Source organism: Pseudorasbora parva, chromosome 16 (genome assembly GCF_024679245.1).
Source record: "Pseudorasbora parva isolate DD20220531a chromosome 16, ASM2467924v1, whole genome shotgun sequence".
Lineage (NCBI taxonomy): Eukaryota > Metazoa > Chordata > Actinopteri > Cypriniformes > Gobionidae > Pseudorasbora > Pseudorasbora parva.
Window position 1 is genome coordinate 33,574,536 of NC_090187.1, and position 17,340 is coordinate 33,591,875.

At 37.3% G+C, this 17,340-nt stretch overlaps 1 protein-coding gene across 2 annotated transcripts; it reads left to right on the forward strand.

Annotated features, from left to right (window-relative positions):
• Positions 1-238: 238 nt before the first annotated feature.
• trhr2 (thyrotropin releasing hormone receptor 2) lies at positions 239-16,905 on the forward strand. 2 transcript variants are annotated; one of them, XM_067420400.1, is made up of 4 exons: positions 239-357; positions 2,291-3,033; positions 7,009-7,423; positions 13,332-16,905. In XM_067420400.1, exons 2-4 carry the CDS (start codon positions 2,648-2,650, stop codon positions 14,022-14,024), a joined length of 1,494 nt encoding a protein of 497 aa, XP_067276501.1. In that variant the 5' UTR covers positions 239-357; positions 2,291-2,647; the 3' UTR covers positions 14,025-16,905. The 2 variants fall into 2 exon arrangements, with proteins under 2 accessions (XP_067276501.1, XP_067276500.1); XM_067420399.1 differs by having other exon boundaries at positions 251-357; positions 2,640-3,033.
• Positions 16,906-17,340: the final 435 nt, after the last annotated feature.

Here is a 17,340-nt window from a genome sequence, read left to right on the forward strand (position 1 = left end):
TCTCAGAGAGTGAGGAGCCCATTGTGGAAACTGGAGGAGCTGAACACGCAGCGTCAGTTAAAGCATGGGATCTTATCCTTTGGGGTGGGTGGAGCAATTAAACAATAAATACAGATACATCACCCATGCAATTAAATAAGTTATACAGTAGGTGGCGGTAATACTCCAACGGAGTGAACGGCCATATAACAAGAAGAAGAAGAAGAAGAAGAAGAGTGCATTTACTAGCGCTTCTATACAAGATCAGATTATTTGCTCGTCATGTCAAATACATATCAGTGCATTTTGTTTTCTCACCAGGGGTTTACAGCCGACGCTGCAAGAGAGCTGTTTTGATTCCACACTGAATGATGTCTGGTAAGAGACGCTTTATTCTCTATCTTGAGAAGTTATCGATATGTCAGTTTCCATAATACGTGAATTTTAAGTGATTTTCTTTCTGCCTAACTCAGTTCCTAAAAGTATTTTAAAGAAAATTTTATTAATATAATATTTTTATTTTTATTTATAAATTATGCAGTTTTAGCTTGTATTGTAAGTATTTTCTATGACAAAATGAGCTATGTTTACAATACCTAAAGTTCAATTCTATATCTATTATAATATATCGAACCTTTCATTTATTGTGATATAAAAAAACAGCATGTTTCTGAAAATAGATTTAGACGTTCACATAATCTTAAAGTCGCCAAAATGTTTTGCAAAATTGATGTTGCTTAAAAATGCGCGAAACTCTTGAGTTATTCGTTTTTACGACGTCAGTCGAGAACTATAATTATTTTCAGAGTATTAATGAAACATCTGCATTGCTGTTCATGCACAAATATGAGAGAGACGAGAACACTTGGCTGTCTACCTAAACCTAGTGTGCTCTCTACCTAAACAGCGTTTTTTTTTTATATGTATAGTGTTTTAGGAATGAGCCACACAATACTGTCTAGTTATGCAGTACAGGTTGTGAGACACAGACGTGTTTGCCTTAGAGCACTTTCTACTGATTTATGATTCTCGTAGTGAGACAGTCCATTAGGAGAGCTACAAATGTGAATGACAGCCCATTTCATAGCAGCATGCCTGACTCTCACCATGAATGAAAATCTCTGAATCAAGCTCAGACAGAGAGAGAAAAGGAAGAGCTCTCTTTATATATGTGACAGTGGGGTATTATAGTGATTCTGTTGAAAACCACTCTTTATTATTTACACATGCTAATAATAATTATTATTAAAATAGGACTTCATAATCTTTAGATTTTTCCCTTCCCTTCCCTTTCCCTTCAATGTCCCTCATGAAAATCATGTTTATATTTTATGTTATATTTTTTATAATTCTACAAAGACTGCATACTATGCATAGAGACACACGCATTTTGTGTTCCTCTTCAGTTGACATGCATGGGAAAACGCAGAGCTCCATATTTGCATTGCCGGAGCTGTAATAATGGAATATGAAATAGAGAAAGATGAAGTCCGAGCTGGGTTTTGCAGGGTTGGGAAGTCGTGATTGAGTTAAATTACTTTTCACATCGTGTCCACCTCAATTTATTAGGGAAGCCCCGAGAGGCAGTGCAATCTTATTTACAAGGCAAAGAGACAGCTGAAAAGAGCAACAGATGTCTGGATTTTTCAAGCTTCTGTGTACCACATTTTTGCCTCATTTACTGGCTTTAATGGATTTAATAACACTATTTTCATACTAGAATTAATGTTCAAATATGTTATCAAAGAATATTGTCTGGTAAACATTGTGTTCTTGCATTATGGTGCATACAAAAGAGATTTACAAAATTTGCAGTCTTTTGTGCAATATAGTTACTCTGAAAAAACGCTATTGAGATCATTTGTAAGATCATTCAATGCACAGAATAAAAACATAGAAGTTGCATTTGATTTAAATATGCTTGGTTATTAAACATGCCATTTGCCATAACAGCTGTGTAGCTTTAAGTCTCTATGTGATTTCCCCTTATCGCCGCGCACCACTTAAAATGTCTCATTTGAATAATTAAAAGCTTCTCATCCTGCCTCAATAATGTTCAGAGGAAGTCTCCTAAAATCCTTACCAGAGCAAGTGTAATGGGAATATTTGTAAAAAGAACAAATAGGAAGTCCGTGTTAGTCTGCATCATGTTATTTTAATATGTGATGCTCCCAGCTCGGTGTACTTCTACGTTCAGCCTTATCTTTTTGTTCCAGATGAAATGGACTGTTATTTAGCAATTAAAAGACTGCTATGAAATCCTTTTAACAGTGATTGAGACTTGCTTTTTCCCTGCTGACTTTTATTCTAGGGTGATCAATTGGATGGGCGATTGCATTAATGTGAGGGAAAAATTGACTCTGGATTTCAATGTGATGCTTTTATTAGAAGGATACTGTTACAGATTAACACAGAAGAAATAATTGGTTGCGGTCAGCAGAGGAACATCATTATGCGGTTGAAGCCAAGAAAATTAAACAAGATACTTAATAAGAGAAAAGAAAATCAATAAAAGCTGGAGCTGAATAGATATACACATTTCTCATACCTCCTTCAATGTTTTGAATATCAAACAGATTCTATTCTGCTTTCTTGCTTTACCATTAATTTGATTTCTGCCTGTTCCTTCACATCTTATATGTAAATATTCACACCAAGAGGACTAATCATGCCAGAAAATGTGAGCTCCAGAATGGACACTCCCACCAACATCTCCCTGGTGGGGCCTGGGGACGCTGTGTCCGAGTCCTTGGAGTATAAGACTGTATCTGTGTTCCTGGTGATGCTGGTGTGTGGCGTGGGCATAGTGGGAAATATCATGGTTGTGCTGGTGGTTCTTACCACACGACACATGCGTACACCCACCAACTGCTATCTGGTGAGCCTGGCAGTGGCGGACCTGATGGTTCTGGTGGCTGCGGGTCTGCCGAACATCTCCGAGAGCCTGATGGCCACCTGGGTGTACGGGCACGCTGGGTGCCTGGGCATCACCTACTTTCAGTACCTTGGCATTAACGCATCCTCCTGTTCAATCACGGCTTTCACTGTGGAGAGGTAAGACCTAAAATGAAATGAAGTATCATAAAACTGAATGAAAATTTTGAATATACTGTAAGTGAAATAATATGAAGATAACATGAAATGACCTTATGAGTATTGATAGTATTTGTGGCTTATTACAAATGGACTTTTTACATTTTTATTTTTATTTTTTTAATTTGATACTTTACTTAAAGACCCTGTTTCATAGAATTGCCTTTACAGGGACTGTATATATATATATATATATATATATATATATATATATATATATATATATATATATACAGATCAGCCATAACATTATGAGCAGGTGAAGAGAGTACCACTGATTATCATCAGTGGGTGGGATGTATTAGACAGCAAGTGAACATTTTATCCTCAAAGTTAATGTGTAAGAAGCTGGAAAAATTTGCAAGCATAAGAATTTGAGTAAGTTTGACATGGGCCAAATTGTGATTGCTAGACGATACTTTCAAAACTGCAGTTCTTCTGGCGTGTTCCCAGTCTGCAGTGGTCTTTAAAAGTGGTCCAAGGAAGGAACAGTGGTGAAGCCAAGGGTCATTGATGCATGTGGGGAACGAAGGCTGGCCTGTGTGGTCCAATCAAACAGATGAGCTACTGAAGCTCCATCTCAATACAGTGGTTCTACAATAATTTTATGAAGTAGCGAGAATAGTTTTTGCACGAAAAATAAAATAAAAACATTTATAGTGATGGACGATTTCAAACATCGCCTCGTAAAGCTTCGGAGCTTTATGAATCAGTGTATCGAATCAGCGGTTTGAATTGAGTATGAGGTCTCTGCGGAACAAGAGTGTGTGTTTTGTGGGTGTTTTTAAATTTGTGGGTGTTTTCAAATTGATGGGTGTTTATAAATCACACAATGAAAATTTTCCCCTTCAACCGACCCCAAAACCTAAACCCTACCCACACTGTGATGTGGGCAAATCAGGTAACACACTTGAAAACGTCCCTCTGTTTATGGCCACGCCCAACTAATGTGTTAACGCATATTACTAACCTGCAGAGACGTGATTTTTTTTCATTCATTAAGGTGCCCTAGAATGAAAAATTGAATAACCTTGCCATAGTGAAATAACAAGAGTTTAGTACAAGGACATCACATACAGTGAGTCTCAAACACCATTGCCTTCTCCTTCATATGTAAATCTTGTTTGTGAAAAACACCTCGAAAAAACAGGCTATTTTCAACATAACGCCACCTGTGACGCAATCGCTGAGATCCTTAATATGTACGCCCCCAACATTTGCATGTCAGCCAATGTTCATTGTCAGGTGGAACTACGCAGTGCACAGCCGTCGGGAGTTCAGCAGATAAACAAGCGTCACACGAGGATAGCGAAAACGGCAGATCGACAGAAATGTAATGTTCCAGGCTGTGCAGGGGATGTGAGGACTTTTCATAACCTTCCCACAGATAAACAATGTCAACAGTCGAGTTGATGTTTATTTACAATCAGATACCGCATTAATGAAATTTAAAGTTGCTTGTTTGCTCGGCCCATTTTGAGGAGGATTCGCTTAGCGTCTAAAACTGTAAGTAGCAAGCAGTAAGTAGTGACTTAATCCAATTCTTGACTGTTTTAATTTAATTTAATTTTAATTTAAACCCATTTCGGATTAAATTGAATGTTTCTTAGTAAGACAACATTAATGATAATATCCCCTGTGTTGTCTAGATCTAACGCAAGATGCTAGTAATGGAAACACCAAGTAGCTCACATAACAGTTTGTCAAATGACAAAGGTTAATATTATTTCCTGTCAGTGTTGTCATAAAATACAACAGTAGATACGTATATGTCGATCCCTTTTGACGGATTGAAATCTAAATGAGCCTATATTTCATTATTAAAACATAACTCAGAAACTAACTGCATTTACTACTACTGTTTAGTTGCTTACAGATCGCTCACTCGAGCCTTGTAGCGAACGTCACCTTCTCCTCCATCTAAGTTGAAACGATAGTCATTTGACAAGGCATCTAGTCAATTTGTTAAATAAATATACATTTTTGAGAACTGAAGTATGCTTATTTTGCAGCGGTTGAGTAGTAAACATGACATTTACTATTTTGAGTGGCTTCTACATTACTTAGTTTTGCTAAATAAATCAACTTTTAAATCAGTATTCTACTGTCAAACTGTAACGTTACTGTAAACAACATATTACGCGATACCCTTCAGTTCAGGATTTAAAGTTGAGAAGCTATCATTGTAAAATCATTGTCATGACGGATGGTATAACGTTAGATGTGTTAGCTGTCATTGAGCAGCAGTGCAGTGAAACAGCCAATCAGAGCAGAACTCTGCATTAATATTAATGACCCTTCCAAATAAGGCAAAAACAGAGCATTACATCCTAGGGACAATTTCTAGGGTTGTAAATGGACCTATAAAACGGTATCTACTAGACAATTTTGACCTTAAATAAGCCACATACCCTCTATTTAGATATCTTAAAGGTTGCCTAGAATGATTTGAAACAATATGTTAAATTGTTCTCTGAGGCCTCAGGAAGATGTGTTTTGAAATTGGTCATCACTATATAAGTCATTATTTAGGTTTTTTTTGGGGGCACAAAAACTATTTTCGTCACTTCATAAAATTATTGTAGAACCACTATAGGGAGATGGGCTTTGTAACGACTTCTTTAGCACCTTTTATGGGTCTTGAGAGAAGAAATGACATTGTGGCCAATGGAGGCCTTTCTGAGCCTTCAGATTTCAACAAAAATATCTCCATTTGTGTGATGAAGATGAACAGAGGTCTTATTGGTCTGGAACGGCATGAGGGTGAGTTATTATTAATGACAGAATTTTCCTTTTTGTGTGACCTAACCCTTTAATGCTGGTTCTGGTAGAAAGGTGTCATACACAGTGTATTGCAGTTTGTTGTGTATGGGGCTGCAGAACCACAGCCCAATCTAGGTACCCATGCTGACCCCTGTCCACTGTTAAAAAAGTGCCAACAGTGGGCAAGTGAGCATCAGAACTGGACCATGGAGAAATGGAAGAAGGTGGCCTGGTCTGATGAATCATGTTTTCTCTTACACCAATACGATGGCCGGGTCAGTGTGCATCGCTTACCTGGGGAACACATGGCACCAGGATGCACTATGGGAAGAAGGAAAGCCGGCAGAGCTTAGCCTAAGCTTTGTTGCAGACAATGTACACCCTTTAATGGAATCTGTATTCCCTGGTGGCTGTGGCTTCTTTCAGCAGGATAATGCACCCTGCCACAAAGTAAAAATGGTTCAAGAATGGTTTGAGGAGCACAACGAGTTTGAGGTGTTGATTTGGCCTCCAAATTCCCAGATCTCAATCCAATCAAGCATCTGTGGGATGCGCTGAACAAACAAGTCTGATCCATGGGGGCACCACCTTGCAGGACTTAAAGGATCTCCTGCCAACATCTTGGTGCCAGATACCACAGCACACCTTCAGGGGTCTAGTGGAGTCCATGCCTAGACAGGTCAGGGCTGTTTTGATAGTAAAAGGGGGACCTACACAATATTAAGAAGGTGGTTATAATGTTATGCCCGATCGGTGTAAATAAAGGCATCTAGTTAGACTATAGTATTACAAATTATTTTCTTTATTTCATGCATCAGATGGCACCATTATGCCATTCAATGGATTTTAAATAGGCCTACCCTTGCTCTATTTTAGAATTTAAATACTGTTAATTGAAAATAGTATTAAATATTGTTCTAATATTTGTATTATTTTATATAGAAATTAATAATTTAGAAGTGAATATTGTCTAATACCATTAAATATACCAAATACCAAATATTAAAGAATAAGTATTACTGAAACAAAATATAGTGGATTACTTATAGTACATTACCTTTCTTTGGTCTGTTTTGACCGACATGTGTGCCCACTAAAAGAAAAATAGGCCTACCAGAGGGTTTAATATATTTAATCACCTAATAACATTTCTATTATCTCTTTGTTCCACAGATACATTGCTATATGTCACCCAATGAGGGCACAAACCATCTGCACTGTCTCCAGAGCCAAACGCATCATTGCCGGGGTGTGGGTTTTCACCTGTGTCTACTGTATGCTCTGGCTCTTCCTGGTGGACATCCAGGTGAACTCTGACGGCCGTGTGCAGTGTGGCTACCGCGTCTCTCGAGACCTCTATCTGCCCATTTACCTTATAGACTTCGCCATCTTCTACGTTATCCCGCTGCTTCTGGCCATTGCCCTCTATGGTCTCATCGCCCGAATCCTTTACCTGAATCCTCTGCCCCACCCACCAGACTCGGGCACCATAACCGCCCCCACTCTCAGGAGGAGCTGCAAAGAACCGGCAGATGCAAAAGCAGGTCGTCAGGGACGGCCAAAGAGTGCGCTTTCCTCCCGGAAACAGGTAGGTGTGTGTGTGTGTGTGTGTGTGTGTGTCTGCATAAGTTTGTTTTTAGACAATTCTGCATTTTTGATATCCACTGAGATTGCAGTCGAGGCCAAACAAGGGGCAGTTCTCTTCTCCTGTACCATGCCTTATGATTATTATCTCTTTTTTTTGTGGAAAGGTCAGTTCTGCTTTTTTTCTGAGAATAATGTTTCACTATACTAAATGTCAGTTTGTGGTTAGAAGAGTGTGTTGATATTTTATTGATGCAGCTTAAAATAGTGTTTAAAAATAACATTTATTTGGTAACATTTTAAAAAATTAAGTCAAGATTTTTATTAAATTTTTTGATGGCATTTTAATTTGTACAAGCCAAAGTGCCTAACTTTGCATAGTTAAAAAAAGAGACAATCATTTAAAACCTAATTGTCATTGGTGGCTATCTTATACTTAAAATAGCATCAGCGTGTGGCGTCCTGCATGCAACAACAAGCACAGCACAATTCTTTGTGTCCGATTAGTGAACAGGATTCCTAGCCACCGATTATTTTTTTATGATTCGGTCGAAATGATTCACTGCTTCAAATTCGCTCATGAATCAGGTTTAAACCAGATCTTTAGGAGTTGTTATTAAATGGATAGTTCACCCCCATTTAAAATAACTTCTTCAATCCCCAATCTTCATTACTTACTCTCTCTGAGTTTATTTCTTCTGTTAAACACAAAAGAAGACATTGTAAAGAATGTCAGTAACCAGATAGTTGACAGCACCATTGACTTCCATAGTAGGGGAAAAAATACTATGGAAGTGAATGAGTTTTTCTGTTTACCGACATTCTTTAAAATATCCTTTTTGTGTTCAACAGAAGAAAGAAACTCATACGGGTTTTGAACAACTTGAGGTTTCATTTTTGGACTATTCCTTTAAGTTCATAACTGGATGTCCATGAGTCATTTTTCTCATGGGTCCACACCTGGATGTCCATGAGTCATTTTTCAGCTATGTCCAATGAACCAGAAACCATACTGTGATGTATAGTTCTTTCCAAGACTTACAGCAATCTATTTATTGGCTTGTTTATATGACAATGGTTAATTTAAGATGCAGAGTTTTCTGCAGTGAGCTTGGTCCAATATTGTACATTTGAACTGAGTGTAAGAAAAGTCTGTTTGGGTGATACACTTTTTACTGATAGCATCAAAATGGAATTTATACTAAATGTGTGTGTCTGAAACTCTGTATAGCCTACAGCACAATAATATATCTGCACACCTACTTTTGTGCAAACAAACTCATACTGTATATGGATGCAGACCAAACATCTGAGCCCAATTTTTTATGATGTGAAAGGGTAGATAATGGCCGAATATCATCATAAAGCAGATCATTAGGATCTATCTCATCTGAAGAGAGGCATTAGGGGCTATCAGGGTCCAGTTTTGGGTCTACATTACCATCACTGCATATCTATGTTGTGACACTGGAATAATGGGCTCTGTGACCATATACAAATACAGATATGACCTATGCCATGCAAGCAATGAAATTTTGTTTTTTTTATGGTTTTTACTGGTTTTATAGTTTTGTTTTTTTATATTGCATGATATACAGATACTTATTAGTCCAGAGACTTTTTTGATAGTTTAGACCTAATTTGGAGTGTTAGACAGGGGAAAACAGATATTATGATGAAATTCGAGCCATTCTATGACTTTACGTGCACATCATGTGTCCCTGTGTTTACCGCAAGTACACTTACAAAAAGTAAAAAATGACATGATCAATAAGTTATGACAACATATGTTTAACTTCAAAATAATGTAAGCCATTTTAAACATATATTTTTTAAAGTTATTCAAGATTCAACTCACTTTTAAGTCAGTTTAATGTAATTTAAGTTGAAATGACTTATACAGCCAAGTTGATTGTAAACTAAAAATGTATTTAAAAAAATTAAAGGGACCGTTCACCCAAAAATAAAAAATTAGCCCATGATTTACTCACCCTCAAGCCATCACAGGTGTATATGACATTTCTTTTTCAGACAAATACAATCGGAATTCTATTAAAAAATATCCGGGCTAATCCAAGCATTATAATGGCAGTGAATGGGAGCCCAAAATTAATGCCAAAAAAAAGTGCATCCATCTATTATAAAAGTAATCCACATGGCTTTAGGTGGTTAATAAAGGACTTCTAAAGGGAAGCAATAGGTTTGTGTAAGACAAATGCCCATATTTTAAAGGTGGTCTGCCGGAAGCTAGATATTTTACTTTATAACGTGTTAACCCATCAATTTACTTCAGAAGGCCTTTTTTAACCCCCCAGAACCATGTGGATTACTTTTATAATGGATGGATACACTTTTTTGTTTTTGGGCTGCAATTATAAAGCATGGAAGAGCCGTTTTTTTTAGTATAACTCCGATTGTATTTGTCTGAAAGAAGAATGGCATATACACCTAGGATGGCTTGAGGGTGAGTAAATCATGGGCTAATTTTCAGTTTTGGGTGAAATAATTTTAAGGTGGCAAGTTTCTTTTACAGTCATGCCAAGTTCTTGGCGTCATGAAAGTGGCATGCTATATTTATATATCTTCATGTTATTTGTCAACTACCTAGATCAGTGTTATTTTAGCATCATTTTTGAGTTTTGAATTAGTTTTAAAATTGGTTAAAAAATATTTTTATTTTAATTTAGTAATTAATAATTTATTGCTATTTTTGGTCGTTTGTTTCTTTAAATATGTCTAGAAATGCTGCAATGGCAACTATAGCAATTTTTTTAAATAAATGTAGTTTTTTTAATATATATTTTCTTTTACTTCAGTTAGCTTTTATTTTAGTTCACTATAGTAAATAGATATACAGATATATTATTCATTGTAGTCCTGAGACTTTAATGATATTATTTTTGAGTTTATTTGGGGTGTCAAAAAGGTGAAACCAGAAATTCAGACCATTCGGTGACCTTATGTGCACGACGTGTCCCTGCGACTCCGTATACCGTGAGTGCTCTTATGTGGAGACGCTTGCGTGCGCCTCAGATCAAAATCTTGAAGATTCAAGAGGGCCCCACTCAAGTGGAACATTTGCATAATATGATTTGTGATGTTCACTCAAGTATGCTTAATACTCCTAGAGATTATGCTCTTTGAGGTTATAAGAGCGGCTCCCTTTCTTTCGCTTTTGTACCTCGGTTGCGCCGCACCTCCAGCCCTTTGATCACTTCATCTGCAAATTTCATAAAGTTCAATACGCTTCAAGATGCCTGTACCACCGCAGTGGTTTAGTGAAGTTATCTCTCCTATGAATCTGATAAAGTCATCACTACAGTAGAGGCTCCCCTTAATTTAACCTAATCATGAGTAGCAGCCGGCTTTGTTTGTGCTGTGTTAAGACCTTGTTTTCCATTGATAAGCAATCACAATAACCAGATATTCCAAATACATATTCAAATTGTCACTGCCAGTCATGCAGTCATTATCTCCTGCTTTGTTAATTAAATGAGCTCCTCCCAGCCTCACACAGCTTCAATTAGATGCTTTGTTGTGCAGACAATTTTGTCATTATTATTGAAAGTCTCCGTCACCGGTTGTCTATTTTCAGCGTGAGACAATAAGTAAGCTCGAACCCCAGAGGACTCCCAGTGAATGTTAATGGGAGGAATTTTGATAGTTATTTGTCGCTTGAACTAAGTGAGGAGACACTAGGGAGGACTGCTTTTTCTTTGACAGTCAAAACATGGTGTGGATATATTCCAACCTTCTCACAGGGGCTTAACAGTGTCTGTTACTGACACAAAGATGATATTTGACTGTGTCTCTGCCTTGTTGTCTCTCTCACTTGTCATGCCGTTTCAATAATGTAATATGTAATGGTTTATTTTTGAGATCTAGATAAGGATGAATTAATTTTTAAATGTAATTCAAAGCACTCTGTCTAAGCATTTTCTCTAAATAATATCTGTAAATATACTGTACACAGAGATGGAAATCATGCATCATTTTTATTGATAATGTGCATGTGTGTTCCTGCATTGAATGCGTAAATATATATTTTCTTTTGATCAACTGAACTTTGCTGCTGCAAATTCTTATAACTTAAATGTGTAACATTACCATGGTAACATTATCTAGCTAACTAACATTGATATGTGAAAATTATTATTAGATTACACAGTTTTCCAGTAGCTATGTATATTTATGAGTTACATTATGGCTAGCATTATGGCTATTATTTGTTTTAGCTTGTTTTTCTGTCCTAAAACATAACATTTATTAAACAATATATAAATATGTATCTTTGTTATACATTATATAATCACAGTATATTATCATTTTAAAGTGTATCTTATTCTACCAAAGAATAAGTATAAATTATTTTCTGTATAAGTATGAATACAGAAAAACGGTAATTTGTAATGGATTTTTAGCAGCCATTACTCCGGTCATCTTCAGTGTCACACAATCCTCCATAAATCATCCTAACATGCTAATTTGATGCTCAAGAAACATTACTTATTATTTTCAGCCATGAAAACAGTTGTACTGATTAATGTCTGTTGTGGAAACCATGACGAAAAGAAAGTTCAAAAGAACAGCATTTATTTCCTGACTTTAAATTTTGGAACATTATTGTAAAAATAATAGAATACAAATAAAAAGAACAGAATAAAAAATGGATGAAACCACTTTTCTCTTTCTGCCTTTTGTCTGTCGCCGTTTAAAAACAAACACAGTCTGTGAAATCTCAGGATTTTTAATCTTGTTATACGAACACTGTAACTTGTTACAAGAAAATATTCAAGACTCAAATGATTAAAAGAAACTATTCAAAGGACTAAGGTTAAATTGGCACATGAACATCTGTTCACACTATTAACAACTTCCTGTTAATGGCATGGAAAAACAGCTTGTTAAAAAATGGTACAATATGTGACCACGAGGAACGTGCTTGACATTATGGTTAGAAATACTGGAAAGGAAGTCTTCTGAATTCAAAAGCTTTGAGTGATCAAAAGGTATTAAAGGGATAATTCAACCAAAAATGAAAATGATGTCATCATTTACTTGCCTTCAAGTTAAATCTTAACCTGTATGAATTTCGTTTGGAACAACTTGACTGAGTAAATGAAGTTCATTTTTGGGTAAACGATCCCTTTAAAGGTGCAATATGTAGGATTTTTGCAGTAAAATATCCAAAAACCACCAGGCCATTGTTATATATATTTTTTTCATTTGAGTTCGTACAATATCCCAAATCCAACTATTAAATTTGGAGAAAATTGCTTTTTTAACCAAGGAACCGGGATGTGTGAGGGATTTGCCTGTCAATTGTGTCATATCTGCGTTACCCTCGGTTTACGGTTTTATTCTGCAGAAACGCTTTACTCTTGTCAGTGTGAACAAGTGTCACAGCAGCCGCTGAGCAAACGCACAGAGTAACATCAGAACATTATTTTAAACTCACTTAAATGTATCTAATATGGTAAACAGAGCTGTTTTTCCTTATACTCATGACTGGAAAAGCAGAAATGATGGCGGTGACTGTGTCCCATCATAATAAAAGTCCCGCTGCTCGTGAGCCATGTGTTAAGTAACAAGCGCTCCAGCGGCCTTGCTCAACTCCACAACACTCGGTCCTGCTCTGCCACATACTACAGTAACGTTAATAACCGCATCCATGAACATGCTTTCTGCCTGAGTCCTATCCCGATCCTTTTCCAACGGCTGTGAGGATTCTGAGCTCAAACTTGGCGTCATGAAGCTACGCCTTTGTTTTGAATAGGCGTCCTCTGGCGGACAGAAAAGTTACAAAATGCAGCTTTAAGAATTTGCGTTTAAACTTTAAACTTATTAACATTGTTGTACATGGGATTATAAAAACTTCAAATAACCAATTTTATAATTTCTCACCTCTTTAGGTCACTAAGATGCTGGCGGTGGTGGTCGTGCTCTTCGCCCTGCTCTGGATGCCGTACAGGACCCTGGTTCTCATTAACTCCTTTGTGCGCACGCCATACCTGGACGACTGGTTCCTGCTCTTCTGCAGGATCTGCATTTACGCCAACAGTGCAATCAACCCTGTAGTTTACAACCTGATGTCCCAGAAGTTTCGATCGGCCTTCCGCGGGCTGTACCGCTGCCATAGGGAAGATGTGCACCAGCGGACACTGTCCATGCTCCACAGCCTAGGAAGAGACCCCCGAATTTGCAGCAACACCAACGGCACCAGAGACACACCTACGAGAATCAGTTCAGTCACCCCTGAGCAGAACGAAAACAAAGGCATGGAGAACAAGAAAAATATGGACAAGCTAATTTGCGATAGTGTTAAAAATGAAATTGTTCCAAGCATCAACAAAAATGCAGTTGAAAACTGCAACATAGAGAAATTGAACACCTCAGTAGACAAGGAGATGCCTACAGTGGAGAACGTGGACATGAGCAAGATTAATGATAATGGGAGAATAATGGAGGAAAGCACTAATGCTACTCAGGATATTATCGCTGACATGAGCAACACAGAGCAGACACGGCTAGCCTGCGGTGAATTCAAATCTGCGCTGGGAGAAGCTGAACAGAATGACACAGAGCTAAATCACAGCACTGTATAGACCACTCCACTATATATGTATATATTTCGTTGAAGTGGCAGGGTTGATCAGTAGAGCCTGGTTGTTCATTTTCAAACCAGATCTTGAAATCGGGACCTTGATGTTATAACAGGCGCAATCCTCTCTCTAGTGGAGGTGGTCATACTGTAGCCCCTCTCTCCTCATCATTTACAAGTGGAACCATTTGGCTGTAAGCATCAGCATCTTTTGCCTCCTAGTACTAGAGCTCCAGCTAGGGTTACTTGATTAAAAATAATATCATATTGCGATTATTTTGACAAATTATTTAACAAATAATTTTGATCTTATATTACTGCTGCTACATCACCCATCAAAAAAAGACTGGAATACGCTACACAACTTCTGAACAGCTTTTAAACACTGGAGCATAATTTTGCCAACTTGTACTTTCAACAGACTTTTAAGTTGTTTGGAACACAGCAAAGTCCTGGAGAAACATGCGCCGCATTGCTAGGAGACACGTGACAAATGCAAACGATATGTGCTCTATCTTCCGATAGACTAGATAGAATCATAATCTGAAGCTAAACAATAGTCCGAGCCTATATCATATGCTTTTGATTTGATGGGAAATCTGGGAAATCAAACTGCCCATACTCTGCAGACAAGCTTAACTTTTCCAGACTGCAAATCAGGCCAAAGATCTGGACAAACGTGTAGTATATTCCAGCCTTGAACTGTTGCTCCTAGACAGCAACGTGATTACTGTGAAATTAAAATGGGGAGCTTTGATTAAAGGGATAGTTTACTCAAAAAGGAAAATTATTTACTTACCCTCATGTTGTTCTCAACCTGTATGAATTTCTTACTTCTGTGGAACATAAAAGAAGATATTTTGAAGTATTGTTTTATTCCGTTTTAGTCCATACAATGAAAGTTCAATGAAAGGGTCCGAAACCACAAATGGTATAGTATAGACTAAAAAAAAAAAAAATTCCTGCTGCAAATATAAACAATTACTCTTTAAAGTCATTATGAAATGGAAATTAATCATATCTATTTTCTGAATGCATCTTATTGTGAATGATTCCTCCATGGCCTTTTAATCAAAATGTCTAACTCAATCCTCCAATGAAATGACTTCTTTTCTCTGGGGATGTTTGCTAGACTTCTCCAATCATTTAATCAGCCTAAACCCCGCCCCTTTCTTACAACTGACTGCAAGATGGCAAGATCTGCTTTCATCCAATCAAAAACAAACATGTTTCCCTTTTTCGATAATCTTTTTCAATTGTATCTAGGTTACCATAAGTAAGTAATGAAATGTTGCAACTTTAAGGGTGTTCACACTTGAGTCCTCTTTAAAAGCACCAAATTCTTTCAGTTGACCCAAAAGTGAACCGAGTGAAAAAAAGACTGCAGTCAAAACATTGGGGCTCCTTCACTGAAACTACATATTTAATTAAAGAAATCGCAGCCTTTTAGTAATCACACAAGGCCATATCGCAATTTTGACTTTAATTTAATTACTTGTGCAGCTTTAGCTCCCGGATGCATCTTCTCTCAACAAAAAACTTTTTTCCCCACTTTGTGTCTTCAAGCACAGCAATATAAGAAACAAACAAACCCCATCCTGCTTTTAAAGCACTGAAGCTAAGTTTTCCCATAAAAACATCCAGGATGCTATGGGGCATAAGATCCATTTAAAATGCTTTCATCCAACAATAAGCCCAAAGCGCCATGACACATTTGTGTTTTCCCACAGCCAGCACAAGACATTTGCCATTGCTGGATGAATTCCATAGTATGTGGAGATGTAATGCCTCGCCATTTGTTCCAGCCCCAAGTAAACAGAGACGGTTCTGTGTGCCCAGCGGTACGTCTGAGCTTTTTAGACCCCATTTACAACCTTGTGGAAGACGAGCAGAGTCAGGCATCCTTTTGTCAGGTGCAGTTATTCACCTTTTTATGTGGAGCGCAAGGAACACCTTTCACACAGAGCAGAGCCGATGTTTTTCTGTTGAAGCAAGCAGACAGTTGTAACCATAAATCATCTATTAACAGAACACATCCTTCCTGGAGGAGAGCCGTGGTGGAGCTGAAGAGTATTCTAAAAGCCCTTTGCTGTTTAGCAAGCGCTATTACACCTCATATTTATGCTGAGACATTTAACACTGGTGTAATTATCTGTTATGATTCATAATTTTCGGACACTGTCATAATTTTGTTAGTTGAAATGTGAACCCTGTGTTGTTATTTTAGTACGACATTAAGTCTTAATGCATTGTTGTTGCTTTGGAGAAGAATGCAGCTCCTCACTGAAGCACCATTTGAATATGAATATGAGCCGTGCAGACTACAATTGAATTTCTGATATATTCTGCATCTGTTTTGCATTTCTTCATATCATCAGTGTAAAGAGACATTTGAATGAACAAAGGTATAATGCTTAGCCTATGAGTTTTTAGACTACACTTGTCTCTTTTCCATAATGTTTTACAATTGTTAATTGCTGCGGTCTTGTTTCTGTGCCAGCAGTGGATTTCCTGTGTGTACTGATGTTGCGTTCACTCCATGTTGTAATAGAGTGATACAGGTATGACGTCTTTTTTTGTAGGCCAACCGGCAGTTAGCATTGCACTGATTCCCTCGAGAAAAACCCAAAAGGATTTTCCCATAGGCTAACAAAAGATTATGATACACGTATTTTTTTGTCCATCAAGATAATTATCACAGACAAACATGACTTTTATACATTTTTAAAGGGTAATTTCACACAAAAATGAAAATTCTGTCATTAATTACTCACCCTCATGTCGTTCGACACCCGTAAGATCTCCGTTGATCTTCGAAACACAAATGAAGATATTTTTGTTGAAATCTGAAGACTCCATTTGCCACAATGTCATTTCCTCTCTCAGGACCCATAAAAGGCACTGAAGACGTCGTTACAAAGCCCATCTCACTACAGTGGCTCTACAATCATTTTATGAAGCCCCAAGAACAGTTTTTGTGCGTAAAAAAAACTAAATGACGACTGAATTTTTCAGTTGGCCAAATTGAATTTCTGTGAATTGTATTCGGCCAACTGAAATTTTTTGATTTGATCAGTCACTAGAAAATGTTCAATTGGAGACCTGAATTTTGTTAACAGTGTAGTGGTGGGTGATTTCAAAACACCGCTTCATGAAGCTTTGAAACGTTATGAATCAGTGTATCGAATCAGCGGTTTGGATCCCCAAAGTCGATGAATCGATATGCTGATTCATTAAGCTCAGAGGCTTCAGGAAGAGATGTTTTGAAATCGGTCATCACTATATAAGTTGTTATTCATAAAACTATTGTAGAGCCACTG